Source organism: Calliphora vicina, chromosome 3 (assembly GCF_958450345.1).
Source record: "Calliphora vicina chromosome 3, idCalVici1.1, whole genome shotgun sequence".
In the NCBI taxonomy this organism is placed as follows: domain Eukaryota; kingdom Metazoa; phylum Arthropoda; class Insecta; order Diptera; family Calliphoridae; genus Calliphora; species Calliphora vicina.
In genome coordinates this window covers 90,396,466-90,421,645 of record NC_088782.1, presented here as the reverse complement: position 1 = coordinate 90,421,645, position 25,180 = coordinate 90,396,466, and the positions used below count along the sequence as shown (strand labels likewise).

Genomic DNA, 25,180 nt, shown 5'->3' with positions numbered 1-25,180 from the left:
AATTATTAAAATCATTCCACTATTGTAAGGCTTTTTTATAATTCTATTTAAATTTTGGAAGCCGAATTAAAAAAAAATCGATTGCAATTTTTACAAACAACTTACACACGTTCTCCATAGAGTCTTTTAATCATATTGAAATGATATAAAAGTGATTTTTAAAGCTTTATGTAGAATAGAAATATTTCGAGAAATTTATCCGGAACATGGGGCACATGGATTGAGCAAGTAAAATATTATGCCAATTCTTACAAAAACAATGTTTGAAATATAAGGCAGTTTAAAAGATGACACAAATCAACTCTACGGAAATCTAAAACAAAGATTTAGTTTGAACATTTAAAACTTAAGAAAAAAGACAGTATTTTACTGCTAACTATAATAAAATTAATTGAATCAAACTATTTTCATGTAGTGCAAAGACTGTACAATGAAATTTAATCCTATAATAAACAATTTTAATTAATCAGCTCAATATTTTATTTACTTCATATATATTTTTTTAATGAAATTTTGAAACCAAACAATAACCAACTATTTTTAAGTGCATATTTTTTTATTTTAAGAACATATTTTTCGTTTATAAGTGCATATTTTATGCGCATAAAACACTTTTTTTAGAGCATATTTTTGGTTGCCCTGATTATAATAATGAAATTAGACACACATGATACTGAAGAGTAAATGGTAGTTTGCCCTTTTTGAATTCTCTCTAATAATGGAACTAAAAAAACAAATAAGAAAGCTATATCCGGCTTTGCCGAATCTTTTATACCCTTCAAATTATACTTCCAAATAAAAATTTTAAATATTTTTAGGTAAACTAAATTTATTTTTCCAAAGTTGTTTTTTTAATTTTTTGGAAAATTGTATTTTTTTAAATTTTAACAATTTTTTTTAGTTTTTTAATTTTTTTTTAATATTTGCGAAAAAAAAACTTTTGGTGAAAAAATAAATTCGGGTTAAAAAATGTTTTTCCGATTTTGACTCATTGTAGGTCCAACTTACTATGGTCTTATATACTTCATTGCAAAGGTCTTTGAAATATCTATCATTAGATATCAATATTGTATATATTAATGACTTACTAATCCAGATTATAGGTCAAAAACGAGGTTGTCCTGGTTTTTTCCCTATTTCTCAGATTTTAAATAGCAGCCGAGCCGGAAGAATTCCGGAGATATTGATGTATGAATCGTGTATGTAAAATATTTGGGGGCTTCGGAAAGTTGATTTCAACAGAAATGCGGACATGGCTTAATCGACTCCGCTATCTATAGGATCCATAATTTGCCAAAATTTTATAAAAAACTAAATATTAAAGTTTAAAAAATTAATTTCTTGCTTATTTGTTTTTCCTTTTGTATGTATGTGTTTACATTTATTGCGTTTTGCAACTAACTTTCCAATTGCAAAGCGTTGCCGCCGCGTTATTTCGGTACAAATTGTATGGGCATGAGAATTTTTGACAACTAGAAAATGCTTGCAGCTTTTATTTAGGTATGCTTGTTATTGATAATGTATTTTTAATTTTATATAACATAATTGTCTCAAAAAAGTTGTTTTATAAACCTCAACATCGACAGTATCGGATTTTGCATATACGATCCGATTTAATATGATTGAAATTTGATTTAACCTATTTAGTTTAATTTTTATTTATTAAATTTATGTGATTTTAATTAAACAATTTCATCCAATCAATATTATTTGCTGTGTACTTATGCTAAAAATTTGGTCTGCATAAATTATGGGGTGAAACTTACATTATTTGTACAAAATATTTTCCTTTCCTGAAAACTCTGCTCTTTTGAGTTGGTAACTTATGAGTAAAGCTTCTCGATATGAAAAAGTATACAAAAAACTGTCATCTAAGAATTTTTACACACCTTCATCAAGTTTGAAAAAATAAAAAAAATATATTTTTTGGGAGCGCTGCTTAAAACTACTTATGACTTTACTTTACCTGTTTTATTGATCTTATATTGCCAAACAAATGGTGCTTTTAGGAAAAACAAATTTAAAATATTTTTTTTTCGATTTTATTTTTTATTTCACATTTAATTTATACAATATATAGATAGATTTACAAACTACATAATATCGAAGACTACAATGTATAGTATTGTATGAAATTAAGTTACATATTTATTTCAGTTGTTTTTTATAATTATTTTATATTTTAATTTTATGTTTTGTACACTTATCGCACTTAAGAAAAGTGTTGCTTAAAAATATCACAGCTCAAACTGGCGTCAAAATCTTATACTTTAACAGCTTCAGTGCTTTGGTAGACCAACTCAACTTGCTTCTTTCAAATAAAACAAACAAAAACATTCATTATTTCCTCCTGCGTTCCTTTTTAACTAACTCCTTCCAATAATTTATACTTATTTCCAATGATTTAGCTTGTGTTTTATTTTGTGTGTGTTTTTGTTCTGTTTCTCATCGTCTTACTAAATCTAACTACTTTTTTTTATATCTTTAATAATCTCTAAAATACAACATTTATTGCTTAAAACACCTATGTATGGACATGCACAACATCAATATAGATTCTACAACATAAATATTTTTTTTCGTATAATTCAATTTATCACTACAACACACAAGTGTATGCAGTACTAGCCATCTCTACAATATGGTTAGTACTTCTATTATCATTATGATTATCATTATAGTTTCCCCTCTACCAACATCTCCCCTCTCTCTCTCTCTGACAATCGCCCTCTCTCGCTTTCTTCTTCATTCACCACCTTTAGTATATGTATATGTATCTTATTATTAACTACTTTTATCCTTTGTATAGACAAAGCTAACCAACCAACCAAACAAAAAATTAAAAAAAAAACACTTCTCGGCACACAAATCTATTGCTTATCGATGATATAGGGTCTATCCAAGTCCTGCCAAAAGAGAAGAGCGACAGTGTTCGAAAGGGGGAGGAGGCGGCACAGAGTAGGTTTATGAGAGTTACATTGTATGTATATGTAAGTATGTATGTATGTATATTATAGTAAGTTTGTGATGCGGCGATTGCTTTTAACAGTCATTGTCAAAATATTGCTTATTAAGTTTACGTTTGATTCAACGAACGAATCAAACGGACGAGAACAAAAATTAAAATCCTAATCAAACTAAAGTTTATTTGTTTTAGTTAATAGCTGCAGTGGTTATTTTAATTTCATCTTGCAAACCATAAAATAGTCAATGACAGCAGACATGCCAAATGTATGCTGTGCCAGGTAACATGTTGCCTGCAAGACGATGACTCCGATCCACTTAACGCTAACGTTTCAATGAACGAACTGCGGCTGCTGCGTACAGATGCTTCGCTTATGTGATTATTTTCAAAATCGCGCAGAACCGGTAATTCGAGTTGAGGGATCGTTTCGGTGACAAATAACCGCTTTGGCTTACATCGTCTTGGCTCTTTGTACATCTTGCTGATGTTCTTATTGTGGCCGATTAAGTGTTCAGATATCTGCAAGAGTTAAATAAACAAGAAGAAAAGAACAAGAAAATCATGTATTAGTTAAACGCGCATGTATGTATGTAAGTATTTATGAATGTATGTATGCATTGTTTATTTCTTCTCATAGAAAATATGTATGTACATATGTACATTGTACACAAATAAGTAAATACTTACTGGTAGGATTTGATTATGAGCTCCACTACAGATTGGCTTAAAGGTTCCATGCATGGTTGCTTCTTGAAATTTGTCAAACTGATTTTCCCAGTCATATGAAAGCAGTCGAGTCTCTAGTGTCATGCCGGCCAACTCAGGTGGTGAAGCTATAACAACTGGATTTGAATTCCTGTTGATGAATCAGAATAAACAAACAAAAATAGCAAATTAGATAAACATGATTGAGAAACATTAAACATTTACATTGTTGCAAATGATTGATATTTTGATGAGAGCGAGATAGTTAGAGAGAGAGAGAGGGAGAACACTTACATGGCCAACTGTTCAATGCCCAGTGAATGCAAGACAGTGGGTAAACTCGGCAGTGAATGGCATGTTGTCAGGCTCTTTTGGCGAGGATAGTACAGCGTCAGAACTGTGCACGATTCCTCTTTCATGGTAAGTCCACCTAAAAGAACACACACAGAAATAAAGCAACAAAAAAAAATAATTGTTAAAAAAGAAGAAATGATGTCAGGATAATGATCGTAATTACTTAAATTGAGCGAACACGTTCAACAACACCTTTTGGCAAATTGTGTTAGACTGTGTGTACGTGTGTGTGTTTGTGTCTGTGTGTGAATGCATTTAACTTGGCCAATTTAGTACCGGCAATAACATGCAAACACACTCAAACTAACATACATACATACACTTCAGACTATGTATGTGTAAATATAATTTAGAATTTATACTTCGTGTACCTTTTACAATAGGGTAATAACATTTTTTGAATCACAAAATACCATAGCCACCACGTTATCATGATTCCCACATTTTTCATTTTCGACCCCATAAATTATATGGGGAGAGTCGATACAGCTGTGTCTGTCTGTTGAAATCAACTTTCCAAAGCTCCCAAATACATCACTATAGTCCTGGTCGTGGCCCCCAAACGGCTGAGATATATCTTCCACCAACATTTTTTTAACCTTTATCTTAAGTATACTTCACAACTGAATATAGCACTCTCCCTTGTTAAATTATTATTATTTTTATATTATTTCTGAATAATATAAAATGAAAAAAAAGGAAAATACAAAAGATAGAAAAGAAATATCAGCAATAGTTTCCATATATTTCATTTCTATCATTTAGTCATTCAGAGCAAACCAATTAAAATTTTAAAAATTTCAATTAAGACCTCTTCCTCTAAAATATTTAATAATATTGCGATTCAGCTAATAACCGTGTAGACAACATTTTACCGTGATGGTGTGGGATCACAAAAAAAAAACATCATATTTGTTAATACATCTTTCAACGCTGTATAATATTTTGTCATGGAATTTTTGATATTTGCAAAAAATTTTCAAAATGTTATCACCCTATTGTACAGTTTATTCGTTCACATTCTTATAAAGTTTAGATTTTGTTTTTAGTTTTGACTAAACAAAAACACTTACCTAGTGTAATTGCCTTTCGTGACGAACTATCATAAATGCACTCCGCAACCAATCTATCGCCTGGCAATGAGTGCACAGGATGGGAAAGGCGGCGAAATTCTTGATAGCTCGAATCTACGTTACTGTCGTGAGCAATGGGAAAGAGTTCCTCACTTTGTCGAATCTGCAAATGCCATTAAAAGAAAATTGTTTATGTTCACATTAGACTTTAGTCAATTAATAATTTAAGCGCCAAATCGATTTAATAACATTAAACAAACCAACTTATGTAGCCAACATATTAACTAAACAACAAAGCAACGACATTGAGCGTTGAAGCTCATTGCCACTAACCAACCACTAACGTCAAATGTACATCGGCTCACCGCATGGAACCGTAGTTGCCGACTGCTTGCAAATTGATGCGATTAAGTCCGAAGGTATTTGTGGAGCGCTTTACTGAGGCCACCTCGAACTAACAAAATTCTTGTGAGAGGCCATATTATGAGTACAAATGTATGTTAAAGGTTTACAAAGTACAAACTGTAATAAGTAATAACGAACTTATTTCTCAATACGAACAAATAGTTAGTTTGTATTTACGAAAAATCGAATACAAGTGTAACCAAATTAGGTACATATTTCAATACAAAACTGTGGCATTGTTAGCTTATTGTTGCTTGACCCTTTAGTTGGAAATCAGTTAGAAAATCGAATTGGCTGTTTATTAAATACATATGTTGTATGTACTTGCAACAGCAAATATTCAAAATTTTAAGTTTATTTAAAAGTATTTGAACAAGCAAATTTTAAATTAACTTCACCTAACATAATGTATAACATACACACACCATCCATTTCAGTTAAGCTTCAGGCTTCAAACACTGTTCAGTATTTGGGTGAGTGTATAAAATTATGCAATGATTAGGTGTTAGCTGTGCCAGGGTAATATGTGGGAGAGAAGGGGTTGTTCAACTTACCTGTCGTAATTTAGCTTCCTTGCCAATTTGATGAGTGCGCATCATTACCGCAAAAATATGTATGCCCTGGGGCGGGAATGCCGATCCAGTACAATCTTCCATACACTGTCCCTGCGAAATAACACGCTCTTGACCTGGTGGTATGATGTGACGCCAATTGGGATCCATACCTTAATTTCGCGCACAAAGAGTAAACAAATGAGAACAAAACGACATAATTAGTGCAAACTCTAATTTGATTGACCGCACAGGATTAATGTTGTGTATATCTGTGGGTTTTTAACTATTTTGTATTTTCACAGCAGGCATAATACATACATATGTATGTATGTAAATATGTATGTAGACGTGATGAATTGTTTGGTACTTACCAATTGACAATACACCTGCATCATGCGGCCTCAAATCCGGAGTAAATACAATTTTTAAACCTGAACTGTCGGTCATACGACGAGCTTGGTATGGTTCGAATTCGGCATTTAGATTGTTATAATGAGTTTCCATCACATAATATTTGTTGCGCTTTGACTCTAAAGGGAAGCCAGCCTCTGATGGAAAGACAAATCCCTAAAATACATAAACGCTAAAATTAAAAATGCCCCACATCTTTACCAAGCGTAAACTTACCTCTGATCCCCTTGTCCATGAGGCAACGATGTCATTGCAACCTAATTGAAAACTTTTAACACCCAAGCACATTTGTCCACTACCACGAGATAGTTGTTCCATTTCTACGCTGTTTCCCTGACACTCGTACAATGTCATTTGTTGCAAATAGTGATAACTCCAAGAGGAATCGAAAATCGGCTCATACTAAATAACACAATGAAATTTAAAAGAAGATATTGTAACTACTTTCTTTCTTTCTAGTAATATTTATTGCAAATTACTTTTATTATGTGATGTTTTCTTTCCAATTTATCTAATTTAAACATTTTACACCAAAACTGAGAGTCATCCCCATATGGCAGTTCCACTTCCTGATTGCGTAATTCCAGTACTCTTGCAGATCTTTCAGAATCTGGCAAGTCAAAGGGGGATTTTTGTAGCAGCAACAAAGATCTATAAGGCCGCCAAGCTTCTTCGGGATTTGGTAATGCTGCTGGCAACACAGATCCCCTTGGTGGATCTTCATCGTAATACATGTACATTACACGCATTGTATTATTCTAGAATTTTAACAGTAATTGTATTGCAAATGTGTTTGAGTTTATGTAATGATTCCTATACTTACATTGATAGTAATATCATGTTTATTATCACAAGTATCAAGTTTTCTGCGAAATCTCAATACAGTGTGAGTGCCATTTTCGTAACCCTTCATAAGTATGTAGTCTTGAGAGGGATCTATTTGTGGTTCTGCCGAACCAGTTTGATCAACATAACGATCCTAAAGATACACATTTTATTAATAATTTAAAATGATGCTTTAAAAACATCCAGTACACATACCTGAAAGAATGTATGACCTCCATCTACCCAGCCGACAGCCATGTCGGCACCAGCTTGATTACCATTCTCGGAAAATCCGAAACCTACATATCCTAAGGTTCGTACTTGTATTTCAAATGTTATGTCTTGATTAATGATTGTCCAGAGCAAACGGAAGTCTTCATTTAAATCGACGACATGATTCCAATTCATAGTGTCATACTCCATGTTATTGAACGATGACGACGAAGATGATGAAGACGATAGCACAGCACCATTTGTGAGACCTGCTCCGGTCAGTAGTATTGTAAGAAGTGCGATACATATAATAAGGCTAGATTTGCAAAAACATATGATTAAGGATGACAGTGATAAGCTCCGGTGACATTTGGACGGTGCCATTTTCATGCAATGACAATTAAAGTTTATGCTCTTTAATGTTTTCTTCTTTTCGTTTCGTTTATTTCTCTTGATGTCGACTTCTATGGCTTCTATGTATTTAAGGAATAATGTGTTTTTTCGTGTTGTGTCTCAGCAAATCATTAAGTTAGATTGCGTGCTCCTAAACGGAATGCCATGTGAATCTGTATTTTCTTAAGCGTCAGCAAATCTTCTTTGATTGTTTTCGTTTGGTTTTTTATTTATGAGTATAAATTATCTTACGTATTCTTACGTTTCTTTTAATACAAGAGGCACTAATTACATTTAATGTTGTTGTTTATGTTCCTGTTACAACAACTTTTAAAGAAAAAATTCAACTTTTCTGCTCTTCTTCGTATTATTTTCTTATTTCTCTTCTCCCTCACTTTTTCATCTGCTGAGTTCTTTCACTTGCAGTCTATCGGCTTGATTGCTTTCTGGCTTTGCTTGTTCATTCGTTCGTTCGTCGTTTGCTTCCGTTTTTATTTAGTCGCTTTTTCTTCGATTCCTTGGTGTTTAAGATTCTATTTTAGTATTCCTTGCCCGTAAATGATTATGATTAATGTGTGCACTTCTGTTTCTGTGCTGGTGAGGTAAAGAATTCGAATATTTTTTCCTTCTTATTTGCCTTATGTGTGAGTTTGGTGTTCGAAGTACATATATTTTCTAGCTCTAAATATATGTGGCATTTACAACTTGGGTCATTATTTAGTTCGGCTAATCTACTTTCGCTTTTGTGAGCTTTACCTGGCAATGTTCATTCGAATCGATGCGTATAAACGGACGCAAGTTAATTTCCGCTGTTATATTATGAAAGCAAATGTTTAAAGATTATTGAGATTAGGAAATTGCATAAAATATTTTGATTTACACAAATTATCATCGAATATAGAATAAACAAATTTAATTTTAAAAAATATATACAAATAAATTTTACTAATTTAATACTCGTCCAAACAAGGCAATTACTGTTAGTTTGATTTTATCGATTTAATATTTTTCATTGAGAACTTTTAATCATCTGCCCAAAGCCTATTTCTTATTCAATCTACAATTGATTGCCACCAATTACGTCAACCAACTACATTTAACATTGGACTTCTAATGTAACGAGTCAACATCAGTTTCCTTCCGTTAATATCCTTCTATAGCATACAATAAATAAAAATAAACATATCCACACACAAATAAAAAACTTATGGATATAACAAGGACTTTCAGAACATGCACACACTAGTAAATACATATATATTGTAGTATGTACATTGTACATGCACATCAGACAATAGAAGTTTATTTGCTACCTGAAGAGAACTAAAAAAAATAGGAAGGAAAAAAACCTAGCAAAAATACACTCTAACAATTCAATACTTGGTTAGATTTTTCATTTTCCAACCTAGAGTAGAAACGCATTTACACACGAACACAAAATATGGAATGTTAAACTAACAGCTTCACTTTCGTACATACGATTTCTTTCTTTTTAATTTTTCACTTTGATTTCGAACCCTTCTCTTTCTGTGGGTGACAATTAAATGTTAGAAATAGTCTTTGTAATTTAAAGGGTTATTTCTCATTCTCCTACCTTGAAGTGATTGTTAATCTATTTTATTGAAATTTATGTTTTAAATAAAGCAGTTGATACACACATGTATACAATTTTCAGAAGAAATATCTATGTAGGGGCAAAAATGTATTTACATTAGACCCGCTCATAACAAATACATTTTCTTCGGATGGGTCTTATTTTAATTATTAGTGGATAAAACTAACCGAAATCTAATTAGATTGAAAACTATGATAGACAGATAATTTTCTCTCGAAGATAAGATTTATTTCACATTTTTAAACACAATGTCACAACTTTCAAACGATTGATTTTTCGATTGATCTCAAATTTTGCATCAGTTAGTTTTAGCTACTAAAGAACAAAATAAGACTCATCCAAAACAAATCCAATTTTTAAGGGCAGATCTAATGTATTTGTGGATGCTATGTTGTAGACATACATAAAAGTCTACATACGATTATATGTCTATTAATTTAATTAATCTTATTACATCGGTTTTCTTACAATACCAGTATAAATATGTTGTATACATTAATTTAATGGGTTCATATGCAATATTTATATTTGTGGTATATTAAATTATAAATATATAAATGTTATTTACAGTGATTAAAAGGAATTAAAACTGTTTTGTTCAAACTAAATTTGTAAAATAAAGAGGGATACATACATACATATCGATGAGAAATATACTACTATTTATTTATTTATTCATCGCAGTTATTATACATAAACAAATGTTACAATATATTTTTCCACAAAATTGGTATTAAATATTTTCTATAGAAAGTACAGATATACAAAAGTTTTTCTGTAGAAATTTTTGTTACCACAAACTTTTGTAGCTAATCATTTTAAGTCTAAATTTTTGTCTGTTACATGAAATACTGAATATTGTGTGAAAGTATCAAATGTGTCACGGGAGTGCTACAGTACTTTTGAATTTGAAATATTATCAAGAAAAGTACGATCGTATAAACTTTTCCATCCAGTACAACAAAAAAACTCAGTGTTCATCAGAACATCGACGGCAAAAATAATATTTTTTAGTAAATAGATTAGAAGTATACAAATCAGCTCCTAATGGAACAAAACCATTTACTGCATATTAAAAAATTTATTGGAAATGCGAAGGCATAAACACAGCTGATTATTCACCAAAGGTATGCATTCACTGAGGTATGACAGCTGTTAAGAAAGTCGCATATTCTTAATTCTATTGTAATCATAAAGAAAAGAAAATTTTAAGAGCTTAAGGGTAACATTTAAAAAATAATAATAAAAAGGCGTTTTCAAAAAATATGGAGAATAGTTTGTGAATACTACAAGACTTTGGAAGGAAATTGAAATAAAAATTGTAAATTAAGTAAGTATGACAACATGTTAAATTTTAATAAGGATTTTCATTTAGAAAGCAATTTAGTTAAATTTTATATGAACCCAACATAAACTTTTTAGAAAATCAAACAGGAAAAACTTTTTGGTGGGAAGTTAAAATTCAAGATGAACACATATTAAACAAGTAAAAGTGTTTCACAGATTTTTGTACATTTTGTTTAAAAGTATTTATTTTTTATCAGATTTTTCCTATTTTCAATACCAAATTTTGTATGGATAGACATAATGTATCATAGAGCCATATTCCGGGACAATATTTGTATGGATACTAGGAGAAATCATGGACCGGACCATTTGATAACATTTTTCTTTTATAATAGGAAATAAAGATTCGGCAGCACAATATAACGAGTAAAGATCAACTAAAATCCGTTACAATGGAAGAGTGGTATAAAATAGATTCTCTGACAACAACAAAGCTGGTCCATTCCATGCACAGACATTAATATTGGGATTCCTTGCCTTAAAACGGTTAACTGTACGGAGACTTTTTTGTTGATACTTTTAGTACAATTATTGAATTTATGTAAATTTTTATGATTTTAAGGAAAATGCTTGTAGTTTTTTTATGTTGATTTCTAGTTTATAAGATTTTTTATAAAATTAATTAAAAAAAGGTTTAAATATGTATTGAAAAGTGACCGTAAATTGCTAGTTTATATTATGAGTATGTCTGTACGGAGACTTAATTGATTCAGTGTATATACATATATAGAATATAGCAAAAGAATTTTGAAAAATATCAACATTTTTGGTCCATAAATATTAGAGAAAAATTGCATCTACCTAAGTCCTTTCATGTAGGCCTTTTAACAGACAGGCGAAGGAACCTACCTAGATCGTCTTAGAATTTTGTAAGGATCCAGAGTATATACTTTTGGGGGTCTGCGATGAATATTTCGATGTGTTACAAACGGAATGACAATATCAATATACCCCCATCTTTTTGGTGGTGGGTATAAAAATAAACTCTGATAATACAGTGGGTAAAATTTTTCTTTATAAATTTTCATAAGGCAAATTTGTACACTTGTTCAGAGTTTATTTTTTATTAGGAATACGGCTGTTAGTTTTTAAGTAAGTAGTACATACATTACAAGTTTAAATTCAATAAATTCTTTCCGGGCATTATGTTTATTAAATACAGACGGACGTGCATTATGCAGGATGTATGTAATTTGAATGATTGTCAGTCTGTCTGTTCAACTAATGGATAGAGTTTTAAACTCAAACAATTATCATCTCTCGTATGCCAGAATTGTACATATTTATATGTCAAAACTATAGATATTAGATGTATATGTACATGTCACTTGTACATATATTTTGTTTAAATACGCTTTCTATGGAGTGAGTAAATTTTAGTGTTTGTACTTGTTCGATGCAAGCACTGTGGAAAACACAAACATTAATGTCAATGTAGGTATGTGAAGTTAAGTCAGTGTATGACTGACAGAGTGCTGAGTGTATAAGCGAGTATGTTTTTATTTTTATTTGTTTGTTTGGATTGCGGTAATAAAGAAAAACAAAAAGACATTTACAACAACATACTACAACATACAAATTTATGCATACAAATATTTTTAAAATACAAAGAGAAAAAATCAAGAAATAATAATAATAGAAACAACACCACACCAGCTATAACAAAAGTTTAGTAATAATAATCCCATACAATTTATAGATGGATGTTTACAATAGATGGATGCGATCCCCTTGTGTAAAATCAAAATGCCACTCAATGAAACATCGTCATCATACGTACATATAGTGTGGTATTATATTTATGCATGTTTCATGTTCATATTCTTACAAACAAAACTAATGTCTACATATTACCTATGTATGTATATAAAGTGATTCTCCCAGTAAACATTTATTTCCTTAAAATAATATGAAACATTCAACCCAATTATGAAAAAAAAATCCTCGGGAGTTTTTTCCCGTTTCCCGATTCTCATTTTTCCTATTCAAATTCTGTGTTAAAAAAAAGGAAAGGGAAAAAACTCCCGGGGATTTTTTTTATAATTGTGCTGATTATCAAACAACTTACGGAATTGCCCAAATTCCCTTCAAACTCTTAAAAATAAGAATCTGAACATTATAGAACAATTCTTTTTTCTTCCGAACATGATGTTTTGAAAATGTCGAATTCTTACAGAATTCTATTCGGTTTTTTGAATTTCTTGAGATAAAAAGTTACGTTTCCTTGTACATAAAAATTTGGTAAAAATATGTACTGTGATGTTGCTTTGTTGTATGTGTTGATAATGCATGGCGCAGTATATTAAATACTCTTACTTAAATATTATTGTAGGCTTAGTGTGAGTGCAACATGCTGCAAATGTTATTGTTTTCAAGAACATTCGATAGTGCACTGCTGCTGTTCCAGTCTATACAATTCAGTTGGCACAACATGAGTATTGATGCGAATGTGATTTTCTTTTGTGTTCTGAGAAGAGTTCTATGAAATTCAATACATTTGTTAGAAAACACTTTTCACAGAATTTCGAATCCGCATATATTGGATAACGGAATTTGGATAAAATGATTACATACATATATACTTTTTTTGACATGTCTATAATCATTACATTTATTGAAGTTGAATTTTTCCACTTTTTAATGATCCTGAAATTGATCACACCAGAACATTATATAATATTTCTAGTTTTACTGCAATAAATGATCGAATTTTAATCTAAAAACCATGCACTAAAAATTTTCTTTAAAATTTAATAAAAATATTTGAAAATGTTATTTTGGTGTCAAGTGTCTTTACAGATTACATAAGATTTACACAATAGTTGATTTCGATCAGCTTTCACTGAAACTGGAATCACACAAATGCATGTTTTTTCAGTACATAAGTCCTATTTAGCAGTTTAAGAATTTTGGCATCGAATATGGAATATCAGTAGCAACCCAGCAGTTAAGCAAGTGGTCAATATATCTCTTATAGACAATAATTGTCAGTAGTGTCTTATCACTTGGCTGACTACAATATATATATTTTTTTGGGTATTTTTACACGTATGTGCTCTTTGTAGTGCTGAGAGAAGACAATTGCTTACTTTATACATCCCAGGTAATCTAGCGTAAAGACAATTGCCACTTAAGTGTATCTAAGTAATCTAGAGTGTAGTCACTTTAAACATTTTGAGAGTAATTCGTACAAACTGGTTTTATACAATTTGTGTTGATATAATTCTCATACAGTTTATTTTTATTTTAGCTTAAGTATACTGATATCACATGTAACATAACGTGAAGTCAATAGTCACTTTAATGTCTCTTAGTAACCTATAGTGAAGTTATTTTAAACGTTTATTTTGTACTGCACTTTAGAAAATAGTTATTTAACCCACCAGAAGCAATCTATTGTTAAAATAACTAGTCACGTAGCTATTGAAGTAACTAGTTTCCACCCACTAAATGATGGGTAAAATCACTAGTACGGGACTGTCTCCTAGAACTGCTGGGAACTCTGTCAATAATATACAAATATTATTGTTTGAATTTGAAAGTTCTTTAAAAATCTTGGAACAATAACATTGTATTGCTTTAGACAATGTACAGGTTAAACGCGTTCAATACTTCCAAAAAAGAACATCAAAATAAAAATTTTGAAAAATCTACTTAATTTTTGGAAAAAATTCAATGTTTTTCTCATTTTTATTCCCTACACCACCATAGTGGGGAGGATATAATGGTTTAGTGCAGCGACGTCCGTAATAATATATGTATAAATAATATAAAAATTATATAAACGTAAGTTTATATAACGCCCGCGACAAAATGTTTTTTTGTACTTTTTTATTATCTATGCGGTACATTTTGATACATACTTTTAAAAATGGTGTAAAGTTTCACCCCTAATGTACTTTCATATAGTACTACATATGCATATCGCTTTAATGAGGCACTTCTAATAAATTTGATGTCGCAGTTGTATTGAATTGTCAATAATATTGAAAGCAAATTATTTTTGTTTGAAGTGCCGAAATGTGACAAAGTCTTGATTTTATGAACTAGTCTGTTTGTGGTATTGTTTTGTTATTGTTGTGTTGCAATACGAATAATTGTATTCGTTGTCATCGCTGCACCTTTAACTTTACAACATGCATTGTACATACATACATACTTTTATGTTCACATGCATACCTACGATATAAAGATGGTTGTAGATACATACGCTACAATGATGGACATATACTATGTTGTTATGTAGGTGGGAATTTCATAGATTCATTCCCTAAAAATAAAACAAACAAGTAGATTCGTTGTAGGTACATACATACATATTTATTTTCATCATTCTTGTTTCATTGTTGTCTACTACTATTCAATCACTTCACTGTACTTTGCCATCTTTGACAATAAACATGAATTTATATAAACACACACAACATACATACCTATAGATACATCCATCCATACATAAATAAATACATTCATGTATCTGTAAGTATGTTTGTTGTGTAAAGGTATGTAAACTGTTTTGTAGTTTTCGTAGTTGTTGTTGTTTTTGTTTTTGTATTTTAATAAAGCAATCAGCAAAGCAAATATTTGTACAACCCACGCGATGTTCAATGAAGAAGGCAGACAAACAAGTAACAATTCAACAAAACATGCCAGCAACAACAAAACCAACAACAACAACAGTATTGACATCAACAACAACTCACTACAAACAACACTTTAATGAAGATGATGTTTGTTCAAGACGATTTGTGTAAATTTCTCGTCTTGTCGTCTTTTTTATTCAGTTTTTTTTTTTTTGTTTCTTAATTTTTTTCAATTTCGTGTGAGAAGCTCAATGTACAATTTGCGCAATTGTCACAAAATACTAAAAGTCGTCATCATCTTCGTTGTCTTCTTGAAAACGTTGCATGTTTCCTTTGTTGTATGTATTTCAGTTGTGCTGGTTTTAGAAACGACACAAAAATAATGTGACTCATGCCTCGCAATTGATCGTTTGGTATTTCTGCCATTGTAAGTTTTACTATTCGAGATATTATTAAGCTTTAGCTTTAAAACTAAATGCTAAAAGCATCATCTAGCATTTACCAGCTAGCTAGCTAGTGGTGCTTGGCTAACATCTGCTTTACAATAAATATAAATAGTACATAATAATTTAACGAGACACTGTTGTTAATGTTAAAGTATCAGACAAAGATGGTAATGGCAATAACAACAACAACAACAAACAAACCTTTTGGTTGGTTAGTTACAAGTGCATACATACATACATACAAAGATACGAACAAATTTCAGTTAATACCATTATGCGAAATAACAAACTACGAGTCGAGATAAATAGTTACAAACACACAGATACAAATACATACTTACTAACAAACATACAACTATCTAAACGACATAGTACTTATTATACTCGTAGTAGTACATCATCACAGTTGCTGCTTGAAACGAACCAAACCAAGTGATCTCTTGATGATACTTTCATTTTCCCATCAGACTCAAAGTTGAATTGTGCAAAGAACTTTTTTTTTGTACGAGTATTTAGTATGTACTCGGTATGTTATACATTAGGGTCATGCAACTTTTGATTTCTTCAAATTCTTACTTTTGATATGCATATTTCCATATAAAAACTTACATTACCAAGTAATAATTAAAAATGCTAAATTCTGGCACTTCACATATGTATATGTATATCTTTATGCTAAAAAGCATAACCCCACTTTTCGAATATTTCTCAATATTGTTATATTACTGCTATCTAATTAGTTGTGAACTCTTTGGAAATTATTTTGTTCTTCTATTATTTAATTTATGAGAAGTGAGTGACTACAATCATTTGTTACGTTTTATCATTTTCATAAATTTTGGTAATTTTTATAAATTTTGGTAAACATCACTAATTTACTCTAACTTTTATTTTGTGGAGTTAGGCCATTAGCTTCTGACAGATGCATATGTCAAGATTCAGTATAGTGTCTATTTTTGTTACTGTTATGATGTAAATACAAATTTTATTTGTGATATTGTAAAAAAAATAAAAACATGCAACAACAAATTCCGGAAAAGTTTTAGAGATAGCATTTGGTGCGAAAAAAATAATCTTTATTATCAGTACATTATTGTTCGCGTTGTGGTGGTGATATGGAAATGTTTCGTCCAAAAATGTACACCCTAATGTTCATCAATGCCATCGACTCTATTCATTATATTACGAGGTAAGAAAACTTTACCATACAGACTTAGTACATGCAAGCCTCTACCAACACGATTAGTTTTGTTGCTTGTGTATGATTATTTTTTACAAGTTGGAAGGACAAATTTCTACTTTTGAAATGACACATCACAACGCCGAAACTTAATTTAAATACTTTGAAGTTTGTATTGTATATTCCGACATTTGATTTTACTTTAAGCAAAAGACTTGAAAAACTATTTTTAAATTACATTATCTATGTATATACATTATGTATATGGTCAATTCAATAATGTCCTAATATATCTCGACTCGGCGTCTCGGCTTATATAGCCGTAGTATTATTTTAGGAAATTTTTTGCTTGAAAAACAATAAAAACCATTGTGAAATATTAGGACATTATGACATGATAAGAGACCTTGTGAATTGACTTACAGTGTTACTATTCTTTGAAATTTTCTGAACGAAACTATGAATTCTGCAAATGTTAATGAGTTAGTTTGTAGACAAACAAATTCATATGTATACGAACTAATAACGCAATACATATTATGTGTTACGATTTTGTGTGGGCTAGTGCTTAAAACGTATGTATTTCGGAAACCTTCGCTTATGTACAAGATCATCTGCATACCTATCGTCCCACATATGTTCCTTTCAAATAAGTTTCATTTAATCAAATTTATAATATTTGAAATTTTTACTAAGTTCATTTCAAATAAGTAGGTATACAATCATATCAGCCTATAAAATTTCATATGTTACGTAAAGAAAACTTCAGTTGAAGCACAGCCAGACATTTGAGAAAATTAATAAATGTTTTGAATGTCAAATGTTTTAGATTGCTTACTAACATAATGTAGAGGGAGAAGTGTGATATTTACTTGATTATTTTTTCTTGTTTGTGTATTTTATTTTTGCAGCTTGTTGTTTGTATTGCACAAAAAATACACAGAGTAACTACGTAAAGTTAAAATTACTAGTGCTTGTATTGGTTGCAGTGCTGCCAGATATTTTTTTGATAAAAATTTTAAAATTTATTTGAAAAAAAATTCGATTTTTTTAAATTCTTTAATGGATATATAAAGCAGATAAATTTGGTGACAAATTAAAGATATTTAAAATCCTTGTCCAATATTTAAATATTTAATATCCAAAATTCAAATAATATTCCATGTCATTTGACCTATTATTTTGTAAAATGAATATTTATTAAGACCCCGAGCTTAATTAATGAAGATTGAAATTCAAATATTTATAAATTTCCCGTATTCCAGACATGATATTTGGTCGAAATGAGCTCTCAAAAGCATTACTTCTTCTTTGCAGTATTTTTGTAAGCTTCTACAGGGAGTAGCTATAAAGAGGCACAGATTGCTTCACGTACATTTATTTCTATTGCATCCAAATGAGTATTATTTTTTTCTGGGTAAAATGCATAATGGTTCGAAATTTTTCAAATCTTTTTATACTTATACAAAACTGTAATTTTTTGACACAAGATAGACAAGTTTACTTGTGAAGACTATTTGCTTCAATCAAATTGAGACACCTACAGATTCTTTTCACTCTTTGTGTTTACAAATTACATGTTTTCTGCTTCTCGAGAAAGAAAATGTTTAATTTATGTTTGATTTGGCTGATGAAATGTTGTGAAATAAATTGTTGGCAGGCGGTGAAATTACATCGTACATATTATAATATAAAAAATCTTCAAAATACCGGGAGTTGTAGTTTCGAAAGTTTTGAGGAGAAACCAAAAATCGTCTAAAGGACGATGGTTATGTCTTTATTATAATTTGATGGCCTATTTCAGGTTCATTGTAAAGAGTTTACAAAACAAATGTTTTAAGACAATGCAAAGAATTTATATCGGCACTTTGCTACTTGAGGTACAAAATCCGCAAATATGGTAGCTCTTTTGGATGCCTCTGATGCGGCTGCTGATGTTGTTGCTGCCTCTTGTTAATATTTTCGTTGTTGTATTTATGAAGTTTCTTACTGCTTGTTGTAGTTTATACATATATATGTATGTTTGTACGTACGTACTTTTAGTACGTTTGTACATAAAGACAAGAGATGATGTTCATACAAAATATATGTATGTATGTATGTAAGTGATTGTCGGTAGGTCGCTTGGTTGTTGTCTGAATGTCGGTTGGTTGTCTGTGCTTAGTTTAAGTCAGCTTGTTTGGTCGGAAAGTAGGTTAAATTGTTTTAATTTGGAAAAGTAACTCTAACCTGAAGATGCGACTGACTAACTTCATTGTGAATGAGATGAGGGGTAAGATGTACGAGAATATTGTATGCGCAATAAAGAAACAAAACACAACCAAATAAATGGATATTAAAGAGAAGGGATTTGAAGTGTAATGTTGTAAACGTTAAACGGTGAATATTTATTATGCTTAAGTTGGATGCTGCAGTCTGCAGACGACAATCATCGTTTTCATCCATCCATCCATCCATTCACCTTTATAGCCAAAAGTAAAATACATACTACCTCTACATACCTGTGTATATGTATGGATACACAAATTCCTACAAACACTCACGGATATTTATGTGTTACCAAAGTCCCAACTAAGTTACCATACATACCATCATACACGATTATACATAAGTGTGTAGTATGTATGGATATGAAAGTGTTTATCTATCTAAATGTCTTACCTTAATTTCTGTTTATAAAACGAAAATATCACAATTATGTTGATTGTGACGATGAAGATGATGATAATCCGATTAGTTTCAGCACGCAAAAATAATCCACAATGTTGACGTTGGGCGCTTTGTAATTTGTTCACAAAAATACACTTTTTTTAATAAGTATAGGTATCGGTATTTTTATTTATTTTTCTTTTAGGTAAACAATTTTAACAATTTTGTTTTTATTTTTTTTATAAAAAATAGTATTTATTTAATTTCAATTATCTTTCAAGAAACCTTTTTAATTAATTTTATATTTTTATATATTTTTGTTTTCCAATATTTTATTTGCAGTGTAACAATTAATAACTTGTCTTACAAAAATATTTCTTGTATCATAAGTAGAAATATGTTTAACGTAAATGCGTTCGATGGTATTTAGGAAAATTAAAAATAAAAATTATAATTTCTTCTTTCTTCCGTTCTTTCACGAAGCCAAACACTCATTACAAAATCCACGAAACAACTGAATTTTAATTTTGCTGGGAACTTGTGCTCATTACACTGTTTCAATTCACTTTGTTTATTTTCAAGAGCGCACACAAATCGCTCTCTCTCTCTTGCCAGATATAAAATGGAAATGAAACATTATGGCGGCGTTTGTCATTGTTCTTATATCACTGTTAGTTGGATGTGCAGAACTTAACAGAGTTAAATTTTCACACACAAAATGTTTAGTGATGCCAACATATTCGGATATTAAAATGAAAAAAAAATCATATTAAACCAATATGAATTTATAATTAAGGATCTATTTTATTTAATACATAGCCATTTTTCAATTAAATGTGGTTAATAAAAGACCAAGAATTTTACTTATTATCAGAGCTGAGATTTTTATGCAAACTGCATGTTTTAACCAATTACTTTTAAGAATCAGATGATTTGCAACAAAATGGCATCGATTTGATGTTGTATACATATTTTCTTATTCATAATTGCATATTTTGCTATAATTTGGATATTTTAAAATTTGTTTGGCATTTGTTACAATTTTTTAATTTTAATAAAATGTTTTTGCGTCTAGTATAAAATTAAAAAAAAAATACAAGTCAGAGAGCTATATTCGGCTGTCGAATTTTGTATACCCTTCACCAAATTATACTTTAAAATAAAAATTTTAAATATTTTTAGGCAAACAAAATTTAAATTTTTTTCCAAAGTTGTTTTTTTAATTTTTAAATTTAAAAAAAAGTTTTTTAGTTTATAAATTTTTTTTTTTTAATTAGTGAAAAAAATTGTTGAAAAAAAAATCGGGTTAAAAAATATTTTTTCTGATTTTGACCCAACTTACTATGGTCAACTTAAGTACAACTTACTATAGTCTTATATACGCCATTGCAAAGGTCTTTGAAATATCTATCATTAGATATAGATCAAATATAGAGATTGTCCTGGTTTTTTCCTTATACCTCAGCCATTGTTGTGTTATAATTTATTTGGGGCTTCGGAAAGTTGATTTTAACACACAGACGGTCATGGCTATATTGACTCCGCTATTTTAATGATCCAGAATATACAGTGGTGGCCAGGTAATTAAGACAAAAATAGTTTGCTAAATTCCATGTGATTCTCAATTTTTTTTCAAATATGTCCACAAATATGTATGCATAAGGACTGTTTTACAACACAAGTGAGTTTTATATAACTGTGTCAATTCCTACATATTCACCACGAATACATAAGATTTTTCTACAACATGACCAAACATTTTTTTTTTAAATAAACATATTTTCTAGCATTTATATCATTATATTTTCATTATTATAAAATATTCGGACCAAATTTCGTATTTTTAGTTCCATTAGTTTCGGTCATATCGGTCATAACAGCGGATATTCGCTGAGGTGGGTCAACGTATTTCCACATATCTTTGTCCATATATGTTGTACCGATTTGTTCAAACATTTTTGAGAAACTAGAAATATTAATAATAAATTGCATACCCTTACTTAGGTCCTTTTGTTTTGGCTCTAAAATTCAGATGATGAAAAAAGTTCAAGTATTTGTTTTAAATAGCAGGCCACCACTTTATATACTTTGTGGGGTCGCAAATGAAAAATGTAGAAATTACAAACGGAATGACAAACTTTTGCCACTCATGGTGAAGGGTATAAAAATTGCGTTTAGTATATTTATGATGCTTTTTTTTACTTTCTTTAACTTGTACAAAAATTTGAATGCTTTTATAACAACAAAAAACAGACATTTTAATTTATTTTTATAGTTTCAGTTCATAATACCTACCGTATTTGGAATATTTTCCATGCTCATTATCAAGTCAACTTAAAAATATATATGTACATATGTATAATTTCAACTTTTAAATAACATATAATAGAATTAAATTTAAAATAATAGAATTTAGAAAGAAGCACAAGTGTTGAAGAGCTATTAAAAATCACTAAAAATATTGTCAAAAAACACTAAGTTGTCAACACTAATGTTTATGTATCCCTTGAATTGTTATATCCAGTACGTATGAGAGTAATTTTAACAATTTGTAACATTTTATATTCATGAGCTTCAATTTTTTGTATTAATATTCAATAATTCATATAATAGGAACTGCTGAACGGATTTATATATTTTTTTTACTAACATAGAACTTGTGTTGTCTTTATTTAGAAATAATTAAAAATTAAGATTGGACCAAATGCTTTAGCATAGTTAAGGTAAGAATGAGCAGATTGTTCTATATGTCTTTCTCATAAATTTGTTGCACTTATTAGAAAAAAATAAATAACTAATTTAATAACGTTTTTATATTTTTTGTTGACATTCAATATTTATTATTTTAAAATTCGAAAAACACCAAATATTTTAAAGACCATTCTCTTCTCTTTATACTACATACATACATAATTAAAAAAATGCAATTTTCAGATGCACTCATAATTTTTTAGAAAAATTTAGAAGTTTTTGGTTTTTAAAACGGCATTAAAAATTGAAAAATGCATATACGCTCTTTTTACACATTTAGAAATCAAAGTTCCAAATAAAACAAGCTCTAAATAAATAAAATCTGTCCACAACTTTTCATTTTATTCACAAAAAATTATACAAATATCCCCTAATATTTTGTCAAAATACATAACTCGTAGTAAGTAGCTACATCGTGCAGTGCACAGTGGTAGAGAAAAAAACCCTTAGTCCGATTTGAAAGAAATTTAACACGCGCAAAGAAGAAGTGTTGTCGAGTTTAAGGTTTGAATTTAGACCGCATGATTCCACCAGAGGTGCGGCCAGGGGTCCCCAAAGTAGGACTCGGGTATGATCAATTTTTAAAACGATCCTATTTCTTCGTTGTGTTCCGATTCCAAAAAGCTTACACATATAGTATCTCCTCATCAACTATCTCTTACAGCTTAGGAGATATTCGCATTTGAAAATTAAATTATCAACATTTTTACTCACCATACTCCAGGTTTTTGATAACAGCGGGTCCAAACATTTCCCGATTTGCTCCTTTTTCCTCTTTTATTGGACTAACTACAAATGTATAAGTCAAACAAAAAAATAATTGTCTACAAATCGTGACTGACTCCAAAGTTATATGCATTTGAATTTAAAAATTATGAGCGTATAGCATTTTCCAATTTTTAATGCCGTTTTAAAAACCAAAAATTTCGAAAATTTTCTAAAAAAAAATTTATATTTGTAAAATAACTGCGAAGATTAAAAACATTTCAAGATTTGCTTAAAGGTAATTTTGTTGCGGAATTTCGGTTTTTTCAGTTTGTTCAATAAAATAAACCGTTTTTGAGTTACGCGAATATATGTTGCGCAACCTCTCCATTTTCGAAATAACGGTATATCTCGAAAATACGAGCTAACCTAAAAAAACGGTTAGCATCACTGAATTCAGCGTATCCGAATTAGTTTAAGCCGCTGGGTGCCCCGCTTGACAGTTTTTTCAACTAGCACAGTGTAATTGTTTACAATCATGGTGTATTACATGCATGGCGGAATGAATCTTAGAAATATTTATTAGAATATTTCGTGCTATTTGACCGATTTGGACCAAAGAAGAATCTTATTAAAGCAAATATTTACACTTTAATCTAAGTAATTAAAAAATGCATATTTCATTAAAAGTGCATTAATAATGCAATTGCATTTATAAATTCTTCAAATGCATTTTTTAAACATTTCTCCCTGGCAAATTATTATATAATTAAAATATGTTGTTTAGGGTTCCTACACGGGAAAAATTTCCCGGGAATATTTGTCGGGAATTATCGGGAATTTCTTCATAAGTTTTCTTCTATATACTATATTCAGATACGTTTCGATGGCCAAATTTGTTGCTAATTGAATTATTCTATTATATCCATAGATTCTTTTCTGTTCTAACAACAGATAGTCAGTTGGCAAAGAAGTATTACTATTGAAAAAACCGAATTTTTTAAACTCAACTCAAGCCAAAACACACAAATTTTGATACAGGCAAACATTTTTTTATTGTAAATTTTATTGTAAATGATAAAAATATACTTTTACTGAAATTCTATTTGTATTATTTTTTTTTCGAAAATAAAAAGTGAAGAGATTATTTTCAAATGCGCCTTTCTTTTATTGATATCAATTTGATACATTGCGACTAGTCTCGATTGAAAATGATTGCGACTAACGGTGGATTAAGAATGAATCAAGTTTAAAGTTAATTCTCTTAAACGGATTATTAAGATGCCTAACATTACATCTTTTAGGGATATTCAATGATCATTATTCATATTTAGAGAAAATAATAACAATAATAGTGGTTCAAATTTGTTTATCTACAATCAGATTTGAAAAATTTCTCTAATTACGCATGTTTTGCAGATTTAACATGGTCGAAATTCTCAAGTTTTTTAATTAAACAATGAATTTATTGATTTCATACTGATTAAAACTACGACTGTCACAATATCGATCAAATGCCACTATTAAATCAGAAACCCTTATAAAGGCCAACCAAATACAGTTATTTTATACTTCTTTTAAAACTCTGGTAAAATTATAAGTCAATTTATTCGATCAAATTTTTCTGGTTTTTGGTTTAATTTAGTGTTAAAAAATTCCCGGGAATGAAACGATTTTTTAATTTCCTCCCGGGAAAGAAAAAAGTCCGGGAAATTAGGAACCCTAATGTTGTTCTTATCGACATTCTCTATTTTTAATAAATAAACAGAAACGAGCAAAAAATTTGTATTTATTTTGTAGATATTTAAATAAATCGTTTTTTGTATGCAGAAAAGAGTTGATGTTAAATATAAAAAATTATTAAAAATAGCCACTATTATTATTTTTACTGAATTTAATAATTTTAAGATTATTTAAACAGAATTTAAATTTAAGGTTTCCAAAGTGCATTTGAAAATTCCATTTGCATGATGAACGACTTTTTTTAAAACAACAATATTTTCTTT

General features: G+C 29.9%; 1 protein-coding gene across 1 annotated transcript; it reads right to left on the bottom strand.

Annotated features, from left to right (window-relative positions):
* Positions 1–2,028: 2,028 nt before the first annotated feature.
* LOC135953927 (MOXD1 homolog 2-like) lies at positions 2,029–19,904 on the bottom strand. Its single transcript, XM_065503960.1, has 11 exons — positions 19,731–19,904; positions 7,509–8,707; positions 7,291–7,446; positions 6,947–7,225; positions 6,684–6,869; positions 6,428–6,623; positions 6,057–6,226; positions 5,098–5,260; positions 3,965–4,100; positions 3,653–3,821; positions 2,029–3,484 (listed from the first exon to the last, which is right to left on the bottom strand). The coding sequence occupies exons 2-11, from the start codon at positions 7,893–7,895 to the stop codon at positions 3,185–3,187; spliced, it is 2,142 nt and encodes a 713-aa protein (XP_065360032.1). The 5' UTR covers positions 7,896–8,707; positions 19,731–19,904; the 3' UTR covers positions 2,029–3,184.
* Between the last annotated feature and the right edge of the window lie 5,276 nt (positions 19,905–25,180).

Bases quoted from the DNA above. Each gene is read 5' to 3' on its own strand.
- LOC135953927 (XM_065503960.1), bottom strand. From the start codon at position 7,895: ATGAAAATGGCACCGTCCAAATGTCACCGGAGCTTATCACTGTCATCC. The intron at 7,226-7,290 runs GTAAGTATAGGA...TTAAAATTCTAG, and splicing joins AACATGATATTACTATCAAT to AATAATACAATGCGTGTAAT. The intron at 5,261-6,056 runs GTAAGTTGAACA...TGGCATTTGCAG, and splicing joins AGGAAGCTAAATTACGACAG to ATTCGACAAAGTGAGGAACT.